This window comes from Oreochromis niloticus, linkage group LG3 (genome assembly GCF_001858045.2).
Source record: "Oreochromis niloticus isolate F11D_XX linkage group LG3, O_niloticus_UMD_NMBU, whole genome shotgun sequence".
Taxonomy (NCBI): domain Eukaryota; kingdom Metazoa; phylum Chordata; class Actinopteri; order Cichliformes; family Cichlidae; genus Oreochromis; species Oreochromis niloticus.
In genome coordinates, this window is record NC_031967.2 from 29,662,677 (window position 1) to 29,681,669 (window position 18,993).

The 18,993-nt window shown below is 40.6% G+C and overlaps 2 protein-coding genes across 4 annotated transcripts; both read right to left on the bottom strand.

Annotated features, from left to right (window-relative positions):
* Nucleotides 1–3,517: 3,517 nt before the first annotated feature.
* On the bottom strand, nt 3,518–8,714 carry si:dkeyp-74b6.2 (cerebellin-1). Of its 2 annotated transcripts, none has more exons than XM_005463912.4 (4): nt 8,564–8,714; nt 7,044–7,654; nt 5,169–5,288; nt 3,518–4,050 (listed from the first exon to the last, which is right to left on the bottom strand). In XM_005463912.4, the coding sequence occupies exons 2-4, from the start codon at nt 7,347–7,349 to the stop codon at nt 3,853–3,855; spliced, it is 624 nt and encodes a 207-aa protein (XP_005463969.1). In that variant the 5' UTR covers nt 7,350–7,654; nt 8,564–8,714; the 3' UTR covers nt 3,518–3,852. The 2 variants fall into 2 exon arrangements, with proteins under 2 accessions (XP_005463969.1, XP_005463970.1); XM_005463913.4 differs by lacking the exon at nt 8,564–8,714 and adding an exon at nt 7,760–7,941.
* A 2,002-nt stretch (nt 8,715–10,716) lies between these two features.
* On the bottom strand, nt 10,717–17,272 carry LOC100694728 (E3 ubiquitin-protein ligase TRIM39). 2 transcript variants are annotated; one of them, XM_003458772.5, is made up of 11 exons: nt 17,051–17,272; nt 16,391–16,601; nt 15,034–15,268; nt 13,966–14,329; nt 13,712–13,807; nt 13,384–13,617; nt 13,148–13,295; nt 13,037–13,063; nt 12,878–12,942; nt 12,616–12,738; nt 10,717–11,880 (listed from the first exon to the last, which is right to left on the bottom strand). In XM_003458772.5, the coding sequence occupies exons 2-11, from the start codon at nt 16,404–16,406 to the stop codon at nt 11,479–11,481; spliced, it is 1,710 nt and encodes a 569-aa protein (XP_003458820.2). In that variant the 5' UTR covers nt 16,407–16,601; nt 17,051–17,272; the 3' UTR covers nt 10,717–11,478. The 2 variants fall into 2 exon arrangements, with proteins under 2 accessions (XP_003458820.2, XP_025761829.1); XM_025906044.1 differs by lacking the exon at nt 17,051–17,272 and having other exon boundaries at nt 16,391–16,663.
* Between the last annotated feature and the right edge of the window lie 1,721 nt (nt 17,273–18,993).

Genomic DNA, 18,993 nt, shown 5'->3' on the forward strand with positions numbered 1-18,993 from the left:
TTGGTGTTGTATTTCCTTTACATTTTTTATGTTTTGTTATCTGCTCTTATCTTATTTCAGACACCAACATAAGCAAGTTCCTGAACGCGGCAGCGGCTTTAAAAATGTTAGAATAAGAATGCACATCTACCATTTGTAACGTGTGACAGAAATGCAAAAAATAAGAATAAGTTAATTTTTAAGCTATCAGTCAGAAAGTTGTTTAAGTATTTCATTTTTATATTGATTTGAGTAATATCTCTGCAGAGGATTTTTATCATCAGAATCATTTATTAAGCATTTTAAACAGTTAAAGAACACACTAAGACTTTAATAGGTGTTTATTTTAGGTTATTTATTTTGTTTTACCATGCTTAACCTGTCATAAAACAAAAACAGGGAAACTTTTTAGAAACCTGTTTAAAACAAATATTATGTTGTTATTTATCCAGCAAAGAACAAACTGAATTTATGTTTTCATACCCAAATTTGAGCGAGCACCTTGGGCTTACATATGAGGAGTCAGAAATGAAATGAGTCAACCACTAAAACTAATGTTCCTCTTAATGAACATGAGTAAATAACTATAATTGTAATAAAAAAAAAAAAATCTGCTTCACTATTTTTTCGGTAAAATAGTGCATTGGAAAATTAATAGATGACAGCAATAATTGTATGTCATGGTCTTCTGCATATTCCAGGATATGAAATAAAATAATGTTTTGTATGGAGTGGGGCCAGTGCAAGGTGCCCGGTATCAGCCAGGGGGGTTTCTCTGTGAATTTCACATTCCTGTGACGCTTTGCTAGGTGCTTGCTCAGATTTGAAGTTTAACTTTCGCTGTAGAGATAAGTTTTCTTCCCACGCAGAGTTTACTAATGTTTTTGTCACTTTTTATGGAATCAATCTCAAAGTAATATCAGTACTTCCAAACTTTAAATGCTGCATGGTTGTCTCTCTCCCGCACTCCATATTATCCATTGTTGATCTACACACGCCTGTTGCTGCCACGGATGTCGCAGGCTCTTATGTCATTGTCATGAGACACTCTCACAAACAATTTCACGGTTTAGTAACGCAGTAATGCAGTGTGCTTATGGAAAAGTAACAGTAATCTAATTACTTTTTTGCAATAGTAATCCCTTACTTTACTTTTTACTTGAAAAAAGTAACCGGATTAAAGTAACACATTACTTGTAGCGCGTTACTGCCCACCTCTGTCAAGTTCACATGTCTTACTTTGTTGTTTATTCCTGTTTTATTTTGGCAGTCTCTTGTCCTGTGTATGTCATGCTCCCTCCGTCTCTTTAGTCTGTAGTAGCTCCGGCTGTGTTCCCACCTGTTGTCCATCCTCTCGTTGTCCTGTGTGTGTATTTAAGTCCTCAGTGTCCCTGTTTGTTGTATGTTCCCTTTGTTTCCTGTCACTCTGGTTTGTCTGTTTCTATTAGTGTTTGTATTTTATTTTTGAGTACTGTGTTACAGCAAACTACCTCCTATAGTTTACTCCCCTTGTTTCTGGGTCCTACCTCTGCCTGCCTCACAGCTGTACATGACATCATATTTAAGCATTAAAAAATATAATTTTGAATAAAGACCTTATATATACTGGTGGATCATTCATGATTGAAAGATAAAAGTTTATTTTGGTAATTACCAATGCTGTTAATTTAGGGCCACTGTGCCGTAAACCTTACATTGGGTTGTGGTCTAATAAATTTGTTGAGGGGAAGATTCACTCCGCTCCCCTGTCTGTAGGGGGCACTGCTGCTTCTTTGTTCAGTGATTCAGTCCAATTACTGATGTGTAGCCATGTCTTTTGTAATCTGCATCAGTATTTCTAAGTTTACTTTAGCTGTGGTGGTGTTTTTGTGAACGTTCTCTGTCACATTTTCTGTGTTTGTCTTTAACTTTGAAGACGTTACAGAGTTTATCTCGCTTTTGGAACCAAAGACTGCACTTCATGTTGTTTTTGTACTCCAGACACGACTCTCTAAAGTGCTAACACAGGCCTCTGCTGTGCACCGGGACGTTGACACTAATAGGTTGTGAAGGTCCAGTGTGAACTCAGCAGGCTCCTGGCAATGGTTTCATTTTCTACTGCCAGCCCTCCATCTGTCACCGGATCCACCGCTGAGAGGCGCACTGTCGCTGTGCGCACTGTGCGTCAGAGGGAGCGACCAATACAGACAGAAATTCATGTATAATTCATGACTTTTACAAAAAAAGCTGCAGTTTTCATGACTGAAAATTCTTTCTATGTGAGAAAAGTACCTGCATTTTTTCATGGGCACAGTAAAAATCTCAATAGTACAATATCTCTTACCTTCAGGACAGCTCTTGGGACAAACAGCAGGGAGGCCTGCTATTTTCAGAGCAACCTTCTGTTTGCGCAGAGCGATTTATAGAGCATATGTAAAGTGTAATAGAGGGTGTTTGGGGGCCACAATTGTGTCAGCATTTAACTAAGGACATATATGGTAAGCAAAATGCAGCCTTTGTGAAGAAAAGGGTAACGGTATGCCCAATAAATAAACAGAAGAATGGTTAACAAGCTTGTAAGGGCCTCTGTTTATTTGAATAAGCGATATTATAACTGAAAAGCTAAACTAGTTGATGTAGTCTACCTGTAGTTTCTAAATAAAAAAGTAAACTTAACAGTTTCACAGCTTCCTTTGAGTCACATCAGTATTTTTTTTTTCTGTAAATCAAGCTAGCTGTAGCTAGCTGCTCTAAGGCCTCACCTGTGCTAATTCAAATCACTGAGCTGGACATCTCAATGTTTACTTTTGGAGTATTTTTAATGCAAATATCTGACTCATATTATAGTTTGGTATGCATCACTTTCACTTCTGTTATTATATAGAATATGTATTATTATTTAGATATATAGCACTCATTAGCATAGGCCTTAGTGAAAGCTACAATCTCTATGGTCCATGATTCAAAAACTCGTTTTAGCAGCAAGAACTTAAAAAATCTGGCCAATATTTTTTTCCTTCATTCTGTTGCAGATTTGGTGCTGTGCTTTCATTTGTTTTTAGATGAGCCAGTTTGAGCCAAGCTTTAGCTGTCAGACAGATAGCCTCACATTTGACTTGAGAGTAATTTGGTATACAGAGGCCGTGTGAGTGACTGCACGGTGCCCTGGTTGAATAAAAGAATTAAGTCATTGTTAGCTAATGAGTGTGCTGTTTCTCAGTCAAAGATGCGTATTGCTCACATCCCATTTCAAAACACAAAGAACATTGAAAAGCTTCAGACTGGATTTTCACAAAAACATCTAATCTTTGTATCTCTGCTAGCTAGCTAGCTTGCATACTGCTAACTTCTAACTTTGCCCGAATTTGTCAATCCTCTTTATTATGACAGTCTGTATACTTAAGACAACAATGAAGTGCTACACTGAACATTTTAATGAAAGTGAAGTATCTTGGATCATATTCTCCTTTGTACCTTTCTGAGATAAAGCATTTTAACTGGCAAGCTAGCACTGAAAATATTAATTTGTTAGTGCTAATAGATTGATGCAGTCAGTACACACAGTTATTTTCTTTATTGGCCATTTCTTATTTCATGCATTAAAAGGAAAACTGCAAGCAACCACAGACTAATGACAGAAAAACACACAATAAGCCATAAAAATGTGATGAAAATGGAAAATACATCCAAGATTATTTGGTGCAAAGTGAATTCACCAATTCATCGATACACATCAAGATGCATCAGTGCAGTTCAATGTATCAGTTAATTCCTCTTCCTTTGTGTCGATGGCTGTGAAAGTAACAAAGAACTCTTTATGTTACACCCGCCCACCCCTCCACACCTGTGACTATGGTCGGAACATCAACTCTCATAATCCTACCTCAGTCAACCCTACAACGGGAACACCAGAAACCCAGAGAAGGTGGAGTACTTCCACCCTCCCATTAGGTTCCCCCGCTCCAGTTTGAGGTAAGCCTTGTCCCCCCTCTCCATAATCACCAGACCCGCATTGGTGGCAGCTTCCCTGGTCACATCCTGGTCACCTGCGAAGGCTGAGATCACAGGCCAGCCATTGAGAACCAAACTCACCTGGGAAAGCAGGATGTAAGATTTGTAAGGAAAATTTGGTTAGAAGACAGTGTGTTAAATCTGTTTTGGTGAGAAATTAATTGTCCTCTGTATCTCTATGTATGCCCTGTAAGCTGTTAAACAAGTGAAACAGATGCTAAGCATCTCTAAAGCTCACTAATTCACACGAGGTTGTCATAGTGCATTGGCAAAACTCCTTGATTAAGTTTAGGGAATAAAAGGGGATGAGCTTGGTCCATAGAGCTCTGTACTGTATGTACTGTACTGTATCCTTGCACAGTATGTACTGTATCCTAAAACCTCCACATCAGTGCTGCTACAGGAGTAGAAGAAGTAAAAACTGAATGAAATCACCCCCCCGAAACTCTTCCTCTGTATAATCTGTGAATTATTCTCTCTGCACTGATATCATTAAAATAGCAGTAAGAAGTAAAACTGCACTCATGTCCTCAACTCTGGAGGCAGAGGCACAAAGTTCGATGTGATGTGTACAACTGCAACTTCATTTTTGTCGTACAGCGCCATCGCGAAAGTGAGAATAGCGTCCATAAATGGACGATTAGAAGTAAAGCTACACAGGGAAACAACCAGCTCTACTGAAATAACACTGAGAAGCCCGTAAATTCATTCGCAGATATTAAGTCAGGGGACTGAGGCTGTTTGTGGTGAAAGATGTGATCTTTATTTATAGTTGTATTTTAAAGGAACACAACCTTTAGTGGCCATGTGAATGAGTGCATGTAAAACAGAATCAGGTATGTTTGGACGCTGATGCAGTTTTGATGATTGTGTGTCTATACATCAGTAGAATCAATTTTAAATGGAAGAGCAGACTTCCAGCTTTAATTCAAGGGGTGGGACAAAAACCTCACACTAATGGTTGATGAATTACAGCTGTTTTTAAACAGACTCTCAGATTTGCCCCTTCCTGGGACTCCTGTCAGTACTTCTCAGGTCCCAGCTCATCTGGTAATGTGTGGACATCACAGAAGAACCAGACTTTAGCATCTCTATGTTGTTAATTCACAAACTTTAGAACAGCAATAAATCTAACTTTTCTTTGAGAAACAAACAGATGCGTTCAGTGTTACGTGACGCTTTTACGGTTTTGTTCTTACTTGTATCGTCTGCCGGTTGTAAACTTTGACAACATGAAAGCTGAAACTGTAGACTCCTTTTCTGGGTGCCACAAAGATGCTTGTTGCTGGATCGAAATGGCTGCCAACGTTCACTATGATCTAAGAAGGAAAAGAGAGAAGCAAAGAGTTTCACAAATTCAACCAACCAACTAACCACGAATGTGTAATCCATAATCAAAAATCTGTAATCACTGGAAGTCTTTTTGTGGCTTTCACTGAGCCTCCACTGTGCTCGTCCTCAGAGGAGAACAAGACAAGGAGGGAGAGAACTGGCAGTGAGTCACTCCGTCGTAATAATGCTTTTCTGTGAAAGCCTTTTTTCTGTTTGTACAGTGTGATCAGTAACTGGGGACTTTAATGGCAATAAATCAAGTTTAGTAGCAGCAGAAGAGGCTGTATCTATAAATGGCGATGGCAGTCTGTTCTGGTTATTATTAAACTGGCTGGCTGGTCAGTTCACCACTTTGGTTTCTCAGTAAACTGTTTATGCATGAGATTTTCTCACAGACATCAAAGCTCCTCTTTTATCGACTGTTTCTTGTAGTCTTATTTGAGAGTCCTGAAAGTCATGCAAAATGTAACTTGCAAAATTTGCCTGCTGACCTGCTATTTCAATGCATATGGATAGAGGTCTTTAGTATAGTGGTTTACCTAACAAGCTGGAGACAAAATTAAAGCGATTGAGATGGTTTGGACTTGTGCAGAGGAGGGATAGAGGACAAAGGGAATGAATATGGGAAAAGAGAAGCCCACAGAGGAGGTTCATGGGTGTAGTGAAGGAGGACACGCAGAGGGTTGGTGTGACAGAGGAGGATGGTAAGGATGGAGTGAGATGGAGACAGATAATCCACTGTAGTGACCCCTAAACGGAGCAGCCAAAAGAAGAAGGAGGTTTACATCTAACAAGCCAGAAATCTCAGTTTGATCCTGGGTGGAGACACAAATCTCTTTGTGGTTACATCAGGAAGTGCAAATCTGCCAAATCAAACATGCAGAGCTACCTGCTGTGGTGGCTCCTTGTAAATAAGGGAGCAGCTGAAAGTAGATTCTGCACAGAGTTTTTTAGTTGGGACCTATTTTCCTAGGTTTGCAATTTATTTATATTTTTACTTTTTTATTCCAATATGAAAATTCACCTGCACACAAAGGGACATAAACTGAGACCTGACCTACATACACACATGGCTCCCCACAAGACTGCTTCATGCTGCTGGTTTTAGAATCAGAGGTTTATTAATTTAGGGGTTTAGTAATACACTTTATTTTTTACTTAATTCAAAGCTTCCTTAGTTTTAAGTTGGAAATTTTGAAACAAAGATAATCTGGTCTGGTATACAAATGTGTCGTCAGTGTTTTCCATCTTTCTGTGTCCAAACAAAGCATGTTTCCTTTGCGCTGTTTCCTTGTGTGATGCTTATTTAAGATTTGCATTAATTTCTGTATCATTCCTTTTTGGTTGTTTCCTGTTTTACTTTGAAAGTTTGTTTTCTTTCCTCTCCTGTGTTAGTTTTGTTTACTGTCCTTCCTTGTCCTGTTGGCCATTCCCTAATCAGCTCTCTGTCTTTGTCACAGTGTCTATGCTTCCCTGCATGTTGCTCTGTGTTGACTGGACTTCTGTTTGACATTTTGGATATTTTTTGAGATAAAATGCTAGTTTTCTGCCTGCAGTGTCCTGGATTTGGATCCTCTCCAGATTCAATACAAAATGTGGTCTATGTCCTTGAAACGTAAGTGTCTGTTGACCATTTTTAGAGTGCAGCAGAAGGTGAAGCGTCATTTTTGGTTGAACTCATGAAATGCAACCAAAACCTTAACTTGCACCACACTATTCCAAAAACAAGCCTTAAAACCCACCTGGTCAAAGTAGATGGTCATGGTTCGGTTGCTCATCTCTGAGGGTTCGTGGTTGGTGTTACGAATGGCTGAAAATGCCACCCGTCCAGTTCCTGACCTCACTGACATGCCCAGGGCATTACCTGACGGCTCCGCCGACGGGGTGGAGTCGCACACCACCAGACACTTTCCCTCCAACACGATCGGCTCTGTGTCATTTTGGCAGCTGACCTCAGAGGGCCCCCGGTGGACGAGCAGCAGCAGTCCGACGACAAAGACGGAGTGGGCATCAAGGTAGAGTGCAGGGGTAAACGACAGACAAGACATCTTTTTTTTCTTCGCGTTTCTTCTGCAGAATGGTCACCACAGCTCTTTAGCGAGACTCTTCTTGGCGCGCACCTCACTTTACCAGCGGGGTCATAATTTCACCTGGAAAGAAAACATCAACCAGGGCTTTGTCTCATCTCTTTGGAGATCAGACGATTCAGGCACTCCTCAGCTGGCTTACTACTGACAGGAAGTCCATAAATGCGCAGAATAAGTGGTGGCGTCCGGTCCCTCACACCAGGGCAGGAGTGGCCATCAGCCAAGTGTGCTGAGTCAGAAGTCCAGACTGGATTGAAGCTTCAGGCCTGCAAATCAGTAGTGCACATGACACAGTTATTCACATGAAAACATTGCACGAAACTCAATGTGACTGGATTACCTGATCATCTTTAGTTTGCAAATAAACTTACTGGTGAACAAAAACCTGAACCTTGGTGACTCCTGCCCCTAGTTTGCTTCAACAACCCAATCCACCATTTTTACATATCTTTAGTCCTTTAGAACAAGTTCATGCATCAAAATATTAAGTATACAAAAAAACACTATCCTCGTTCTTGTTCTGCGTTTTAATAGCAGAACATGACGACTTTGAAAACAGGCTGGAAACACAGCACGGTGCTGCTGGAGAAAAGTTGTGCGCCTCAGCACAGTTAAAATCTATCAAACCCGCATTGCTGTAAATGTAATCAAAAGCCCATCCCGGTGCTCTGCCACATCGCCGCTTAATTAAACGGTGAGAATATTAATAGAAAACTGCTTTATGTTGAAGCAGAAAATAAATAGAAGTGATGAGGTAATGCTTTGGCCAGGAAGAGGCCCGCGTGAGTGACGCCAGCTGGACTCAGGAGGGGGTACAGCGGACTATCACAATCCCACCGCCGAGAGGCCATCTGTGGGTAAACACTCCCACTCATTCACCTCGTGCACCTTTCCAATTTAATCCCTCTCTCTCTCTTTGCGCTTGCATTCCTTTACACAAACACGCTTACTATTAAAAAAGCCACTGTTTTAAGAAGCAAACACAAGAATTCAGACAGTACTTTGATAAATTATAGAAGAACCTTTAAATGTATTAGCATTTCCTTGTGTGACATCAGAGCTGTTGTCCCAAAAAATCCTCAAAAGCATCGACAATAAGTGCAATGACAAAAAGTACAGTCGTTTTAACGAGAGCGACCCTCAAAGAAAGAATCTGCAGATGCTCCATCACCCACCTTTCACTTCGTCAGCGTTCCTCCTGCAGCAACATACAGAAACCAGCTTAGCTCAGTAAAGTTAGAGCTTCGTTTCACACTCACCTTCAGCTTTATCTCTCCTCCTCTCCCCTTCTCTCTCTCTCATTCTCCCTCTCTCACTACATCTCTGTTCCAGGGGACCCCTGCGTTTGAGCAGACGTTTAATCACATCACGAGCGTTGCCGTCCTTCTGTTTTCACCGTTCCTCAAACCCACCCCCACTCTACCTTTTTCTCCCTCCTTCTCATCTAACCTCAGATATTACAGAAAATGTGTTGGGACTTAAAGGATTCATCACAAACTCATGCGTATCCCTGCTATAATTAAAAAAATGTTTTGTTTTTTAATTAGTCAATGACTATTAATAGGTGATAGCGGGGACAAATAGCTTTTCCCCCCCCTTTTTTAAACTACATTCATCAATTTAGACAGGTATATCGCCATGGTAACTTATGCAGTGAACAGGGTATGTTTCAGATTAGAGATCAAGAGGTATGAAATCACCGCCTACTGATGGACCAGTGCTCCAGAAAATCACCATCCCTGAAGATTCCTCAGACTTCTGAGTGGGTGTAAATTTTTAACAGCATCTAAAGTGTTTATGTCTTCCTGATGAGCATCAGTAATAAACATTCATAGACACATCTTTATTCCCAACTTTACTGGTTTTATTTCCTCTATTGTTCCATAAACATCCTAAAACAGAGCAGCTATTTGCAGTATTTTTGTGTAGTCGTGGATCTAATTCACTCAGAGATTTCATTTATTCTTTACTCTCAGATCATTAATGACACTCAAGCCTGCAGCTGAGAATAAAAACAAAAACTTAGTTTACATTAATTTAATGAAATACTTGACTGTAATCCATCAGATTGTGCTTTGTCCTAATGATAGAGCTCTGTTAGAGAGATAAGTTAACTTACAAAGTTTGTATTTTTGCCATATTTTTGTTCCTGCCTTCCAAAAAGCTAAAATTTATTAGCATAGTGGCGCTCTTCCAGTCTTTCTCACCAAAGTGTTTAAAGCGCTCGCACATTCATTCTGTTTTTAAAACTTAACTACTGCGCAGAGCTTTTCCTCGCACACACACCCACGCTGCAGCTTTGTCTTTCAGGCCGTATTGTGTGTTTAACCTCTACACCACCGTTTGTGATTGGTCACATACTGACACCTGCCCTGTGGAAACACTGAGTTAACTTATCATGCTGATAACCAGCTTTGTGTGTCCGCTTATCCTGATTGTCAGTGTTAAGTTCAGCACACTCAGGGTATTTTCCATTTTCTGGATCTGCTCACTCTGATTCAGAACAGTAGCCTAGTAAAATGAGCAGAACAACAATTAAAGCTTAGGAGGGAGGAATAAAACCATAAAGATGCTGAGTACTTACGTCTGCTCACATCCTGCAGAACTGTGCTCTGAAGTCGGACTCAGAATCGCTTAAATATGTATAATACTCTTTATACTATGTTATTTAATTGTTACATACAAATAATATTAAAATGTGTTTTCTGGGAACCAGTTTGGGGTTTTTAAGAGTGCTGCATGAAAGGATGCTTTGATTTATGAGAGAATTTTGTTTAGAAAGGTAAATTACCACCACGTTAGACACGATCTATCGAGGTGTTGCAGAGGAAACAAAGAATTTACTCATTTAAAACTGGTTAGCACTGCTGCACCTACAGAAACCGACAAGCTTCTTGTTTATAATAAAATGTTTGATGTATTTTTTTTACTGAACACACACCACATCTGTTTAAACCTTTTTCTGTTAATAGGTTCTAAAGACACTTTTAACTAACAGTTATATGAGCTGTGCACATTTTTTTGCTTCCATGATGGGTCTGATGGTGGATGATCTCTATCATACGATTCAGTGTTTCTAAGGAGGTAATAAAGGAAGCACTGAAGCATGTTTTTAAGTAGTTAGAGGAGCTCTTATGAGGCCTGTTATGGATACTTCACAGGGCCCTCTGTTGATGTAATCTGTGTGTGTTCTGAGGTGCTGGGATTTATGTTTTTCTGTGTGTGAGTGCAGGAAAGTAAGTCGTTCAGTTTGTTGTCTGGACACTGATATAGGAAATGTTTCAGGGTGAGTTTTAGGTACTTTCAGCACAAATCTGATGAAACGCAAGAGTTTTTAAAGTTTTATGCCTTAGAACAAACCAAAAATGAAAACCTATATTCTGACAAATCTGTCTGATGACATAGAACATATTCCCAGAGTCTGGAAAAAAATAAACAAATACTAATTGAAGGCCTTAATGTTCAAACATTAAAGCTGGATTTCTCCTCTATGTGAAGCCTGATGCGTGTGAATGAATATAATGGTGAGGTGCAGCTTATTTAGACCTCACATTAAAATATACAACAAACCAGCTTCCTTCAAAATAACAGGACACAAAAACGCTTCATATATTTGGTTTTCTTCTTCTTTTTTTTTTAAAAACCTAGAATTTATTTTCAGTTTCAGCGTTTGCATCTCAAGTATAGTAAATACTAGTCTAGTAGTATTTTAAAGATTTGAATAATAAAAGTTAAAAACCCGCTTTGCACACACTTCATGACAGAGAGAGCAAAACTTACTCCCATCTTACAGGCTGTACAGGTTTTTGCATGCTAGGGTTTGCACACTCAAACAGAAGTAACTTGCTATCTTAGCCAGTGGCAGGGTTGCTTAATAACATTGTGCGCACTGTCCACATCACCTGTGGAACAAAAACTCCTGCGTGAGACTCAAACTACAGTGTTAGTGTCTCTTCCAGCTGGACTGCCTGCTGATGCAGACATGTGATATGTGGTTTCTGTAGGAAAAACCATTTTAATCATCTAGGGGAAGCACTTGTTTAACCAAAAATGGTTCAGAATAAGAACTAAAACATTACTTAGCGTCACATCATACAGTTAAATCGATGCCTGTGTCCTGTTCTTCCCTGACATCTCCCTCGAGAGGACAGATAACCAGCGGGGCCACGTTTCTCCCGCTGTTTTGAACACAGGGGTTGAAATACGGGAAGAGAGGCTCACTGAAGCTGCACCCGCCGTAAGTATAAATGTGAGTCTTTGCCTCTGCGTCATAGAAGGACACCGACCCTTCCTCATAGTTCAGGAATATGCTGACTTTCTTGGGGATTTCGTGAAGGTTGAGGGTGACCGAGGGTCCGGCGCAGGCGCTCAGACTGCCACCTTTTCGCCGGCAGATGGCCCAGTAACCGTTTTCAGGGCGAACTGTGATGGCACCTTTCCTGTTGATGGACTCCTGGGCCACACCAAGATCCCAGTCTGTTTTATCCCCAACCTGAAACACAGTGTACAAAGAATTAGATGGAAAAAGCAAGAGGAAGAGAAAAGAATAACCACTTTTAAAACAATTCATAGCTTCTTTTTTCCCGTTGTAGTGAAAACGTCGTTTAATTTCTTTATATTTTGCTAAGAAAATGGGACATTGGTGAAGAGATTTATTAAATTGTGCAAACATACATGTAAATACAGAGTATAATGCAAAAACAGAGTTTGCATGTTGGCTGCCTTCAGATAATCTCACAAGGTCGAGGTCCAGGCTTTAGGGAGGCCAATCCATGACTGACTGTTTCACTGTGTGTTTTTCTATCCAAGTAAGCTTTTACTGCACTGGCAGTGTGTCCAGGATCATTCTCATGCTAAGAAATGAAGCTATTAGCAGTCATACACCTCCAAGATGGCAAATCTGAGGGTTTATAATTCCATCAGTTTTGACAAGATTTGAGACACCGCTGGCTGAAATGCAGACCAAACCCAAACCATGACAGTAATGGCCAATAATTTGAAATTTGGATCATCACTCCATCGGACCTGTTTCCACTGGTTTTCAGTCCAGTTCTTGTCTAATCTGGCATACCTCAGCCTTTCCTGACAGCCACCCTTCCACTGAGACCATCTCCGATGAGTCTTCAGTGAACTGTAGATGGATCAACTGAAGGGCTAGAAGCATCTCTGGTATTTGTTGGATTTTTTTCTATTTCTTAAGGACATGACTTTCAGATAATGATCCCACCTGAACTACCCAGTAGCGTCTTCCAGATGTGAAGCTTTGTTTCCCCAAAATGCAGACGCAGGAGTCAAACCGCTGGGGACTGTCTGGGAGCGGAGTCTTCTTCTTCTGGCTGGCGAGGCTCACCTGAGGATCAACAATGAGCTCGTCATCGCTGCCAAAGAATCTCCTTCTCCACTTGTGCATAAAACGCTCACAAAATCAGCATGTCCATCTCAGTGTGTTTACTGTTATCGTGATAAAGTCATTGATTATAGGGCGATACCTTCTTTTTATCTGGGGACAGGACCAGCCAGCCTGAAGCTGTCTCGGGATCCAGGGTCACATTGACTGCAGATACAAGAAGAAAATGGCAGGTCAGGTACTGATGAAGCTCAAATAAATTTATAGGAAAAAATGTCTAACTATATATTTGTGTTCATACCTGCATATGCACTTATCTTGTCCACTTCTGCATGACAAAGAAGTTAAAGAATTAGATAATGTATTTATTTTTACAATGATTTGTTGTTCATGTTGCTGTGGGGTTACTCACCCTCTGCTGAGAGTTTGTTTGCAACTTCCTGGCACATGTCCCCCAGCATAGAAACGGCTCTCCTGACCATCCCCGCTGAGTTATCGGAGTGCACTGCCACCTCTGACCACTCTCTGGTGGCCGGGAGCCTGCTCAGAGACGGGAAACTCTAAAAGCAGAAGGGAGCTTTTTGTGAGCACCAGCTTTAAGATGCGGATGCAGCAGAGAGACGGTAAAATGCAGCAGATAAATCTGACCTGTAGGAGGTGGAGCGAGCTCCGCGTGAGCTCCAGGTGCTGCAGCTCGCTGCTCCTCGTCTGCAGTTCGTGGATTTCCTTCTCCAGCTCTTCGAGCAGCTCCTCAGCTTTCCTCTCGGCTTCCAGCTGCCTCTCCTCGAGATCCTTGGCGAGCTCGGCCTGCTGCCTCTCGATGGCGGTTATCAGCGTGCTGCAGACCTGAGAACTGCTCTGGATCTCTCTCTCTGTGGCCCTCTATTGATTAAAATGATCGACGAAATAAATAAATAAACGGATAAATGAACTGCTTGGTTGAAAGCCTGACTTTTTGAACCAATCAACGACCTACTTTGCTTAGATCCACTGAACTTTTGATGTCTTCCATTTTTTTCAGCCTGGCCTGGATCATCTGTTGGATGTCGGACTTTGTCTCCCTCAGATTCATCTGGAGAAGATCAAACAATGTAAAACCGGGACAGTGAGAGGAAGAATGCACAAAAAAACTCTGAGATCAGGAAAACAAATCCCCCAAAAACCAAAAAACAAGAGCACTCTGAGAGCAAAACTTCCCTTGAAGGGCAAAGGAAGAAGCTTTTCCCTCACCTTCACCCTCCTGCTCTCCTTCTCCATGGGGACAATCTTGTGGTGCTTGTGGTCGCCCTCTGTGCATTTGGAGCACACAGGTGTGTGATCCTGTTTGCAGAACATCGTCAGGGGCTTGTTGTGCTTTCTGCACAGGTGGCTGGTGTTGAAGATGGCCGGATCTGTGAGACGGTGTCTCTGCAGCGCTGGATCTCTCTGGTGAGGCACGAGGTGAATCTCACAGTAAGACGCCTGACACACCAGACACGACTTCACCGACGGGGCCTTGTTCCCGTGGCAGACGTCACAGGGAACGTCTTCACGGTCAGATAGCTGGTGTGCCGGCTCGACGTCCTCCCCTTGCATCAGTGTGGGTGACAGAGACCTTTTGAAGATAAAGTTAAATATCATTGAATATATTCAAATATATCTGAGTTAAATTACATTTTTTGGCTTCAGTGTACATTTAAGTTATAATCTATTTGACCTGCTGCCATCTGGAAGAGAACACAAAACGGTACAAGACAATAAAATCAAATTAGGGACACTCTGGTGTGCCAGAAACACAATGCATAGCCAGCTGGACATGGTGTAAATATGCACTGTATGTGACATTGCAGGTAATGGTCAATTTAAGGTAGAGTAAGGGAAGAACCAATGTTTTGCTCATTATACTGGATGTCCCGGCTCTATAATCAAGTTAGGTTGGATATTAGCCAAATGAAGATAACTCATGTCGGTTTCCTTGTGAAAGTTTTTAATAGAGCTAACTTTTTGGCTAATGCTAACTAAATGGGCAGACAATGTGATTGGTCAGTTGATCCTGGACCAACACAGGGATTTCTGCTTCCTACTCCACGGCCATTAAACCTTTAAACACAATTAAAGCAGTTTTAAAAAATTAATTCTAATTCAGTATCGTGAATGCAGGGACTGGTGTACACACATTTGCTGTATGTCTCTCGTTTTGTATATTATTATTTATTTATTTTTAACACCGTACATTACTGCCCTCACTTTTGGTGTACTTGTACAATGGCAATAAAGATACTGGGATTGGGACACAAAGAGTCTGGAAGTAAAACAAACCTTTTGAAGAATTCAATCATGTCGGAAAAAGCTCGGTTGATCCTCAGCTCCGGTCGCTCTTTGAACGTCTCTTTGCACAGCGGACACTCCGACCTGTCCTTCGTGTCCCAGTAGCCTTCGATGCAATCCAGGCAGAAGTTGTGTCCACACGGGATGGAGACGGGATCGGTGTAGGTGTCCAGGCAGATGCAGCACCGGAACTGATTCTCCAATGGTACCGAGGCCATGTTTGTCACTGGAAAATACCACATTGCCTTATAGGTACTCTAATACTGTGCCCAACAAACAGAGTCAGTACTGTCTGTCCTGTTTGCAGATGATAGCTGGAGGTAGAGTTCAAATGTATATTTAACATCCTGACAGATCCTGGCAGCCTTTTTCTTTTTTTGTGTTGTGGTTGATTTGTTTTTAATCACGTGTCAAATATGTGACATCACATGTCTGCTCAAGATAATAGACTCTGGCTTGCTTTTGTCTGCTTTAAATAGAAAACCTGAAGTCTGAAACTGCTGCTTTATCCATCCTTTCATTAAATTTAAAACATCCATTTTTGGATGGAAAGCTCACAGTTACAGAGCAATAAAAAGTCCCAACACAGACTCTGCAAACTACAGATGAACCACATTTAATGGTGTTAACTGAGCTGTGATCATGTAACGTCTGGTTCTGTTTCTACAAGGCAAAAAAGCTGCAGAATGGATTTTAAGATCATAACTGAAGACGTCCAGAGGGGACCTAAATCTGAATATTTGTTTCCAACAAATATTCCAACATGTTGCACCAGCAAAAAATCAAGACAAAGTGCACTGTTACAAATACCCAGTGTGAATACTGCAGTAAAAGTGCGTCATGTTACAGCAGGCTGACACCACTTACACTTAACAGACTAGTTTGTTTCCACTTTTAGTGCAATATATCGCTTTGAATCAAACTTTGTAAACCGGCTGTTTTTCAGGACAGGTTCAGTCGTTTTAAGCTCCCTGTGCTGATTGTCAGACTTCTTACTGCTCACTATCCCAAGACACCACAGAGGGATCACCCATCCAGCACATTTGTTTTCTATATTTACCAATGAGTATAAAATATTAAAACTCAGACAGATTGTTGTAGAGTCCTGTTTCCCACACCAGAAAACTGACCTTAAAAACCTAAATGCGACTGATTAAGTAGCTCATTTTTGTTGTGCTGTTTTAAAACATGTTTCCAACCATTCATATCATTTGTTATAACTCAGTAACTACATTTTTGAGTAAAAGTAATCTGATACATTTAAAGAAAAGCCTCTGCTTGGTATACACTGTTTCCTCTCACAGTTTCATCTTCCAGTTTCTGCGGTGTAATAATAATAACATTGTACCTGTTTGGGTGGACATGCTGGGAGCCCCGATCCTCACAGATGCAGCTCGTACTGTGTAGTGCACATTCAGCCTACAGAGACTTAAATACTCCTCACAGCCACTCTTTGTTTGTGCTGAGATTATTTTCACGAGCTCCTCCCTGAGTTCATTCTTGCAGGTTTTGCAGTCAGTCTAGTGTTTCTGGTTCTTCAGCTTCAGCTGCTGACTCCACTGTAGGTAATCCATAGCAAAAAGTAAGGCGCAGTGATTGAGCAAACAGAAGTTAAAGACACTCAACTCTTATTGTAACGCTGACAAAGTTTCATCTGCTGCCTGCTACACTACACCACGCAAGCGCTCACAGCTTTTTAGCGTAGTGAGATAATACAAGTGAACACCTTAGATGATAATAGCATCAGCTTTACTTTGTGAAGTTGCTATCATGTGTTTATATTGATTAAACATAATGATATAGATTAAACTAAAAAGTACTGTCACAGTAACTACTTACAGTAAAATCTCAGTAAATACAATTTAATAACATTGTTCAAAATAAATTTCTTTTCTGTGTAATTAATATAAAGTTAACAAACTTAAATGCTTTTTAGTTTTAACTAACTTGCATTTTTGTCACATGACACAAGTTTGCCTTTGCAGCTACAGCTCGTTTAACCTCGGACCTTGAAAATCGACGCAGAGGAGCTGGAGGCGTCTGAGAGCAGGCGCATCAGAGATTCGTTTCTTTGTCAGGTCACAAGTGGCAACTTCAGCTTATCAGCTGCGAGTTGCAGAAAGATTTTCAGGAAGCCAAACCGGTTTTGTAGAGCTCCATCTTATCTTTGAGAGAAGAATAAACAGAACACCCCGACTCAGTCACATATTAGAGGGAGCGCTTATCCTTCTGTGTGTGCCAGATCATACAGTGTGTCTGTCAGTTCCAGCAGCCTCAGTTGCAGATTAATGATGCATATCATGCATTAATCTGAAGTTAATCATTTATATTAGTAATTATTATTTAATGTGCACAGTAACTTCATGATGTTGCAAGTGCCATTTATCAAGTGTCCTGCACGAAGTTTTATCAGCGCTTTTAAAAAAATGGAAATATTTCCCAATATTGGCTTTTTCACAGGTGTGTTCTCTCTGTTCTTGGTTTACTTTCAATTCACATGAAATTGAAACTTCTAGCTTCTCTGGTACACACCAAAGCTATCTGTGCAACATGATGAGGTTTTTTCCACTGAATAACATCAAATTTAAATTAATATCAAAATCTTATAGAATTCCCGGTGTCCTTTTGTCACTTTAGCACTAAATCTTTTCTCTTGTTCTGGTTGACGCTCGCTCCATCGTCAGCTCAGAGGACAAAATCCAAGATCAACCAGAAAAACAAAATCCTTCAAAATCAAAACCTAAAATTCAGGCCAGCCTTAGGAAAGACACAGCAAGTGTTCATTTGCATTCATTTATCAATCATTCAAGTCACTTATGCACATGTGCACACCTGTGCTCAAATCAATGAGTCACGTCCACACAACGAGTCCAGCTAACGTCTTGTGTGTAAGGCAGATGTTTAAAGGTCTGTTATGTATAAACGGTCAGATTAATTATTAATGTGTCTTTGTTGTATTATTACATAAGCAACACTTCACTGTTTGCATCTTGATGAAGTACAAGGAGGTCAATATTACACATAATAATGTTCTTACATAATCTTATATAACTGATGCCACTGTTACTCAATGTACTACAACAAAAAATATAAAAAATTAAACTTGTTTCAGAAACTTTACATATATATATACGTACTAACAATAAACTACACCCCTGTTCACATATCTTATTTAGGAACAACAGCACCAGTGTGTGTTTGCATCCTTAAACATCTTAGTAACACCTTTTTTCTGTAGCAAGTACTGGAGATTTCACAATGCTTATGTTCACTGCAGAGGCACAGTAATTAGCTATGTTAACAGCTTTTTAGAGGAGGAAGTGGGACAAGGAGCATTTTTTGAATGACTAAATTGCCACTGAACAGGAAGCTTATTTGTTAAACTGTAATGCTAAGGTGCTCTGACCAAGCTCTGCACATGACTACCTTTTGGAAATGATGTATGACCAAAGCAGGCCTCACAGTGTCCAGAGAGGAATAGTGCTCCAAATTTTCAGAGTCCATTCAATACTTGCTGACACAAACTGGTGCAGTCTCATTTTGGTTCAGTGTGAAGTAGCAGTAGTTCAGCTGATGAAGAAAACTCTGAACACAAGTAAGTGCAAAGTGAAGAACTTCAACATTGCTCTTACATTTAATTACATGTACTTTTCCTTGTTATTGTTTCAGTCAACAAACCATAGGAACTCATCAAAAGGCACGTGCATAAAACAGCCCACAGGGTTGTGCTAACCTGACTCACACCTGAGGAATGTTTAATGTTCCAGCGCTGCCAAAACCTCCACATACCAGCTGGATCAGGTGATGCATGGTCATGGTTACAGATCAGGAAACAACCCTACCTCACAGCATGAAGCAGACATTATCACCAGGTTGAAATGAACTCTGGCCCTTTTCTTAATTTAGATCCAGCTCCAGTACTAAACCATCAAGATTTGTCATTTATGGCAT

What these genes read in the sequence shown, in the direction of transcription:
- si:dkeyp-74b6.2 (XM_005463912.4), bottom strand. Translation starts at nt 7,349, where the DNA reads ATGTCTTGTCTGTCGTTTACCCCTGCACTCTACCTTGATGCCCACTCC. An exon ending in TGACCATCTACTTTGACCAG is followed by an intron (nt 5,289 to 7,043) that starts GTGGGTTTTAAG and finishes TTTCCTTCTTAG; the next exon opens with ATCATAGTGAACGTTGGCAG. An exon ending in ACAACCGGCAGACGATACAA is followed by an intron (nt 4,051 to 5,168) that starts GTAAGAACAAAA and finishes CTGCTTTCCCAG; the next exon opens with GTGAGTTTGGTTCTCAATGG.
- LOC100694728 (XM_003458772.5), bottom strand. An exon ending in ATGATTGAATTCTTCAAAAG is followed by an intron (nt 14,330 to 15,033) that starts GTTTGTTTTACT and finishes TATCTTCAAAAG; the next exon opens with GTCTCTGTCACCCACACTGA. An exon ending in GTTCAGTGGATCTAAGCAAA is followed by an intron (nt 13,618 to 13,711) that starts GTAGGTCGTTGA and finishes TTTAATCAATAG; the next exon opens with AGGGCCACAGAGAGAGAGAT.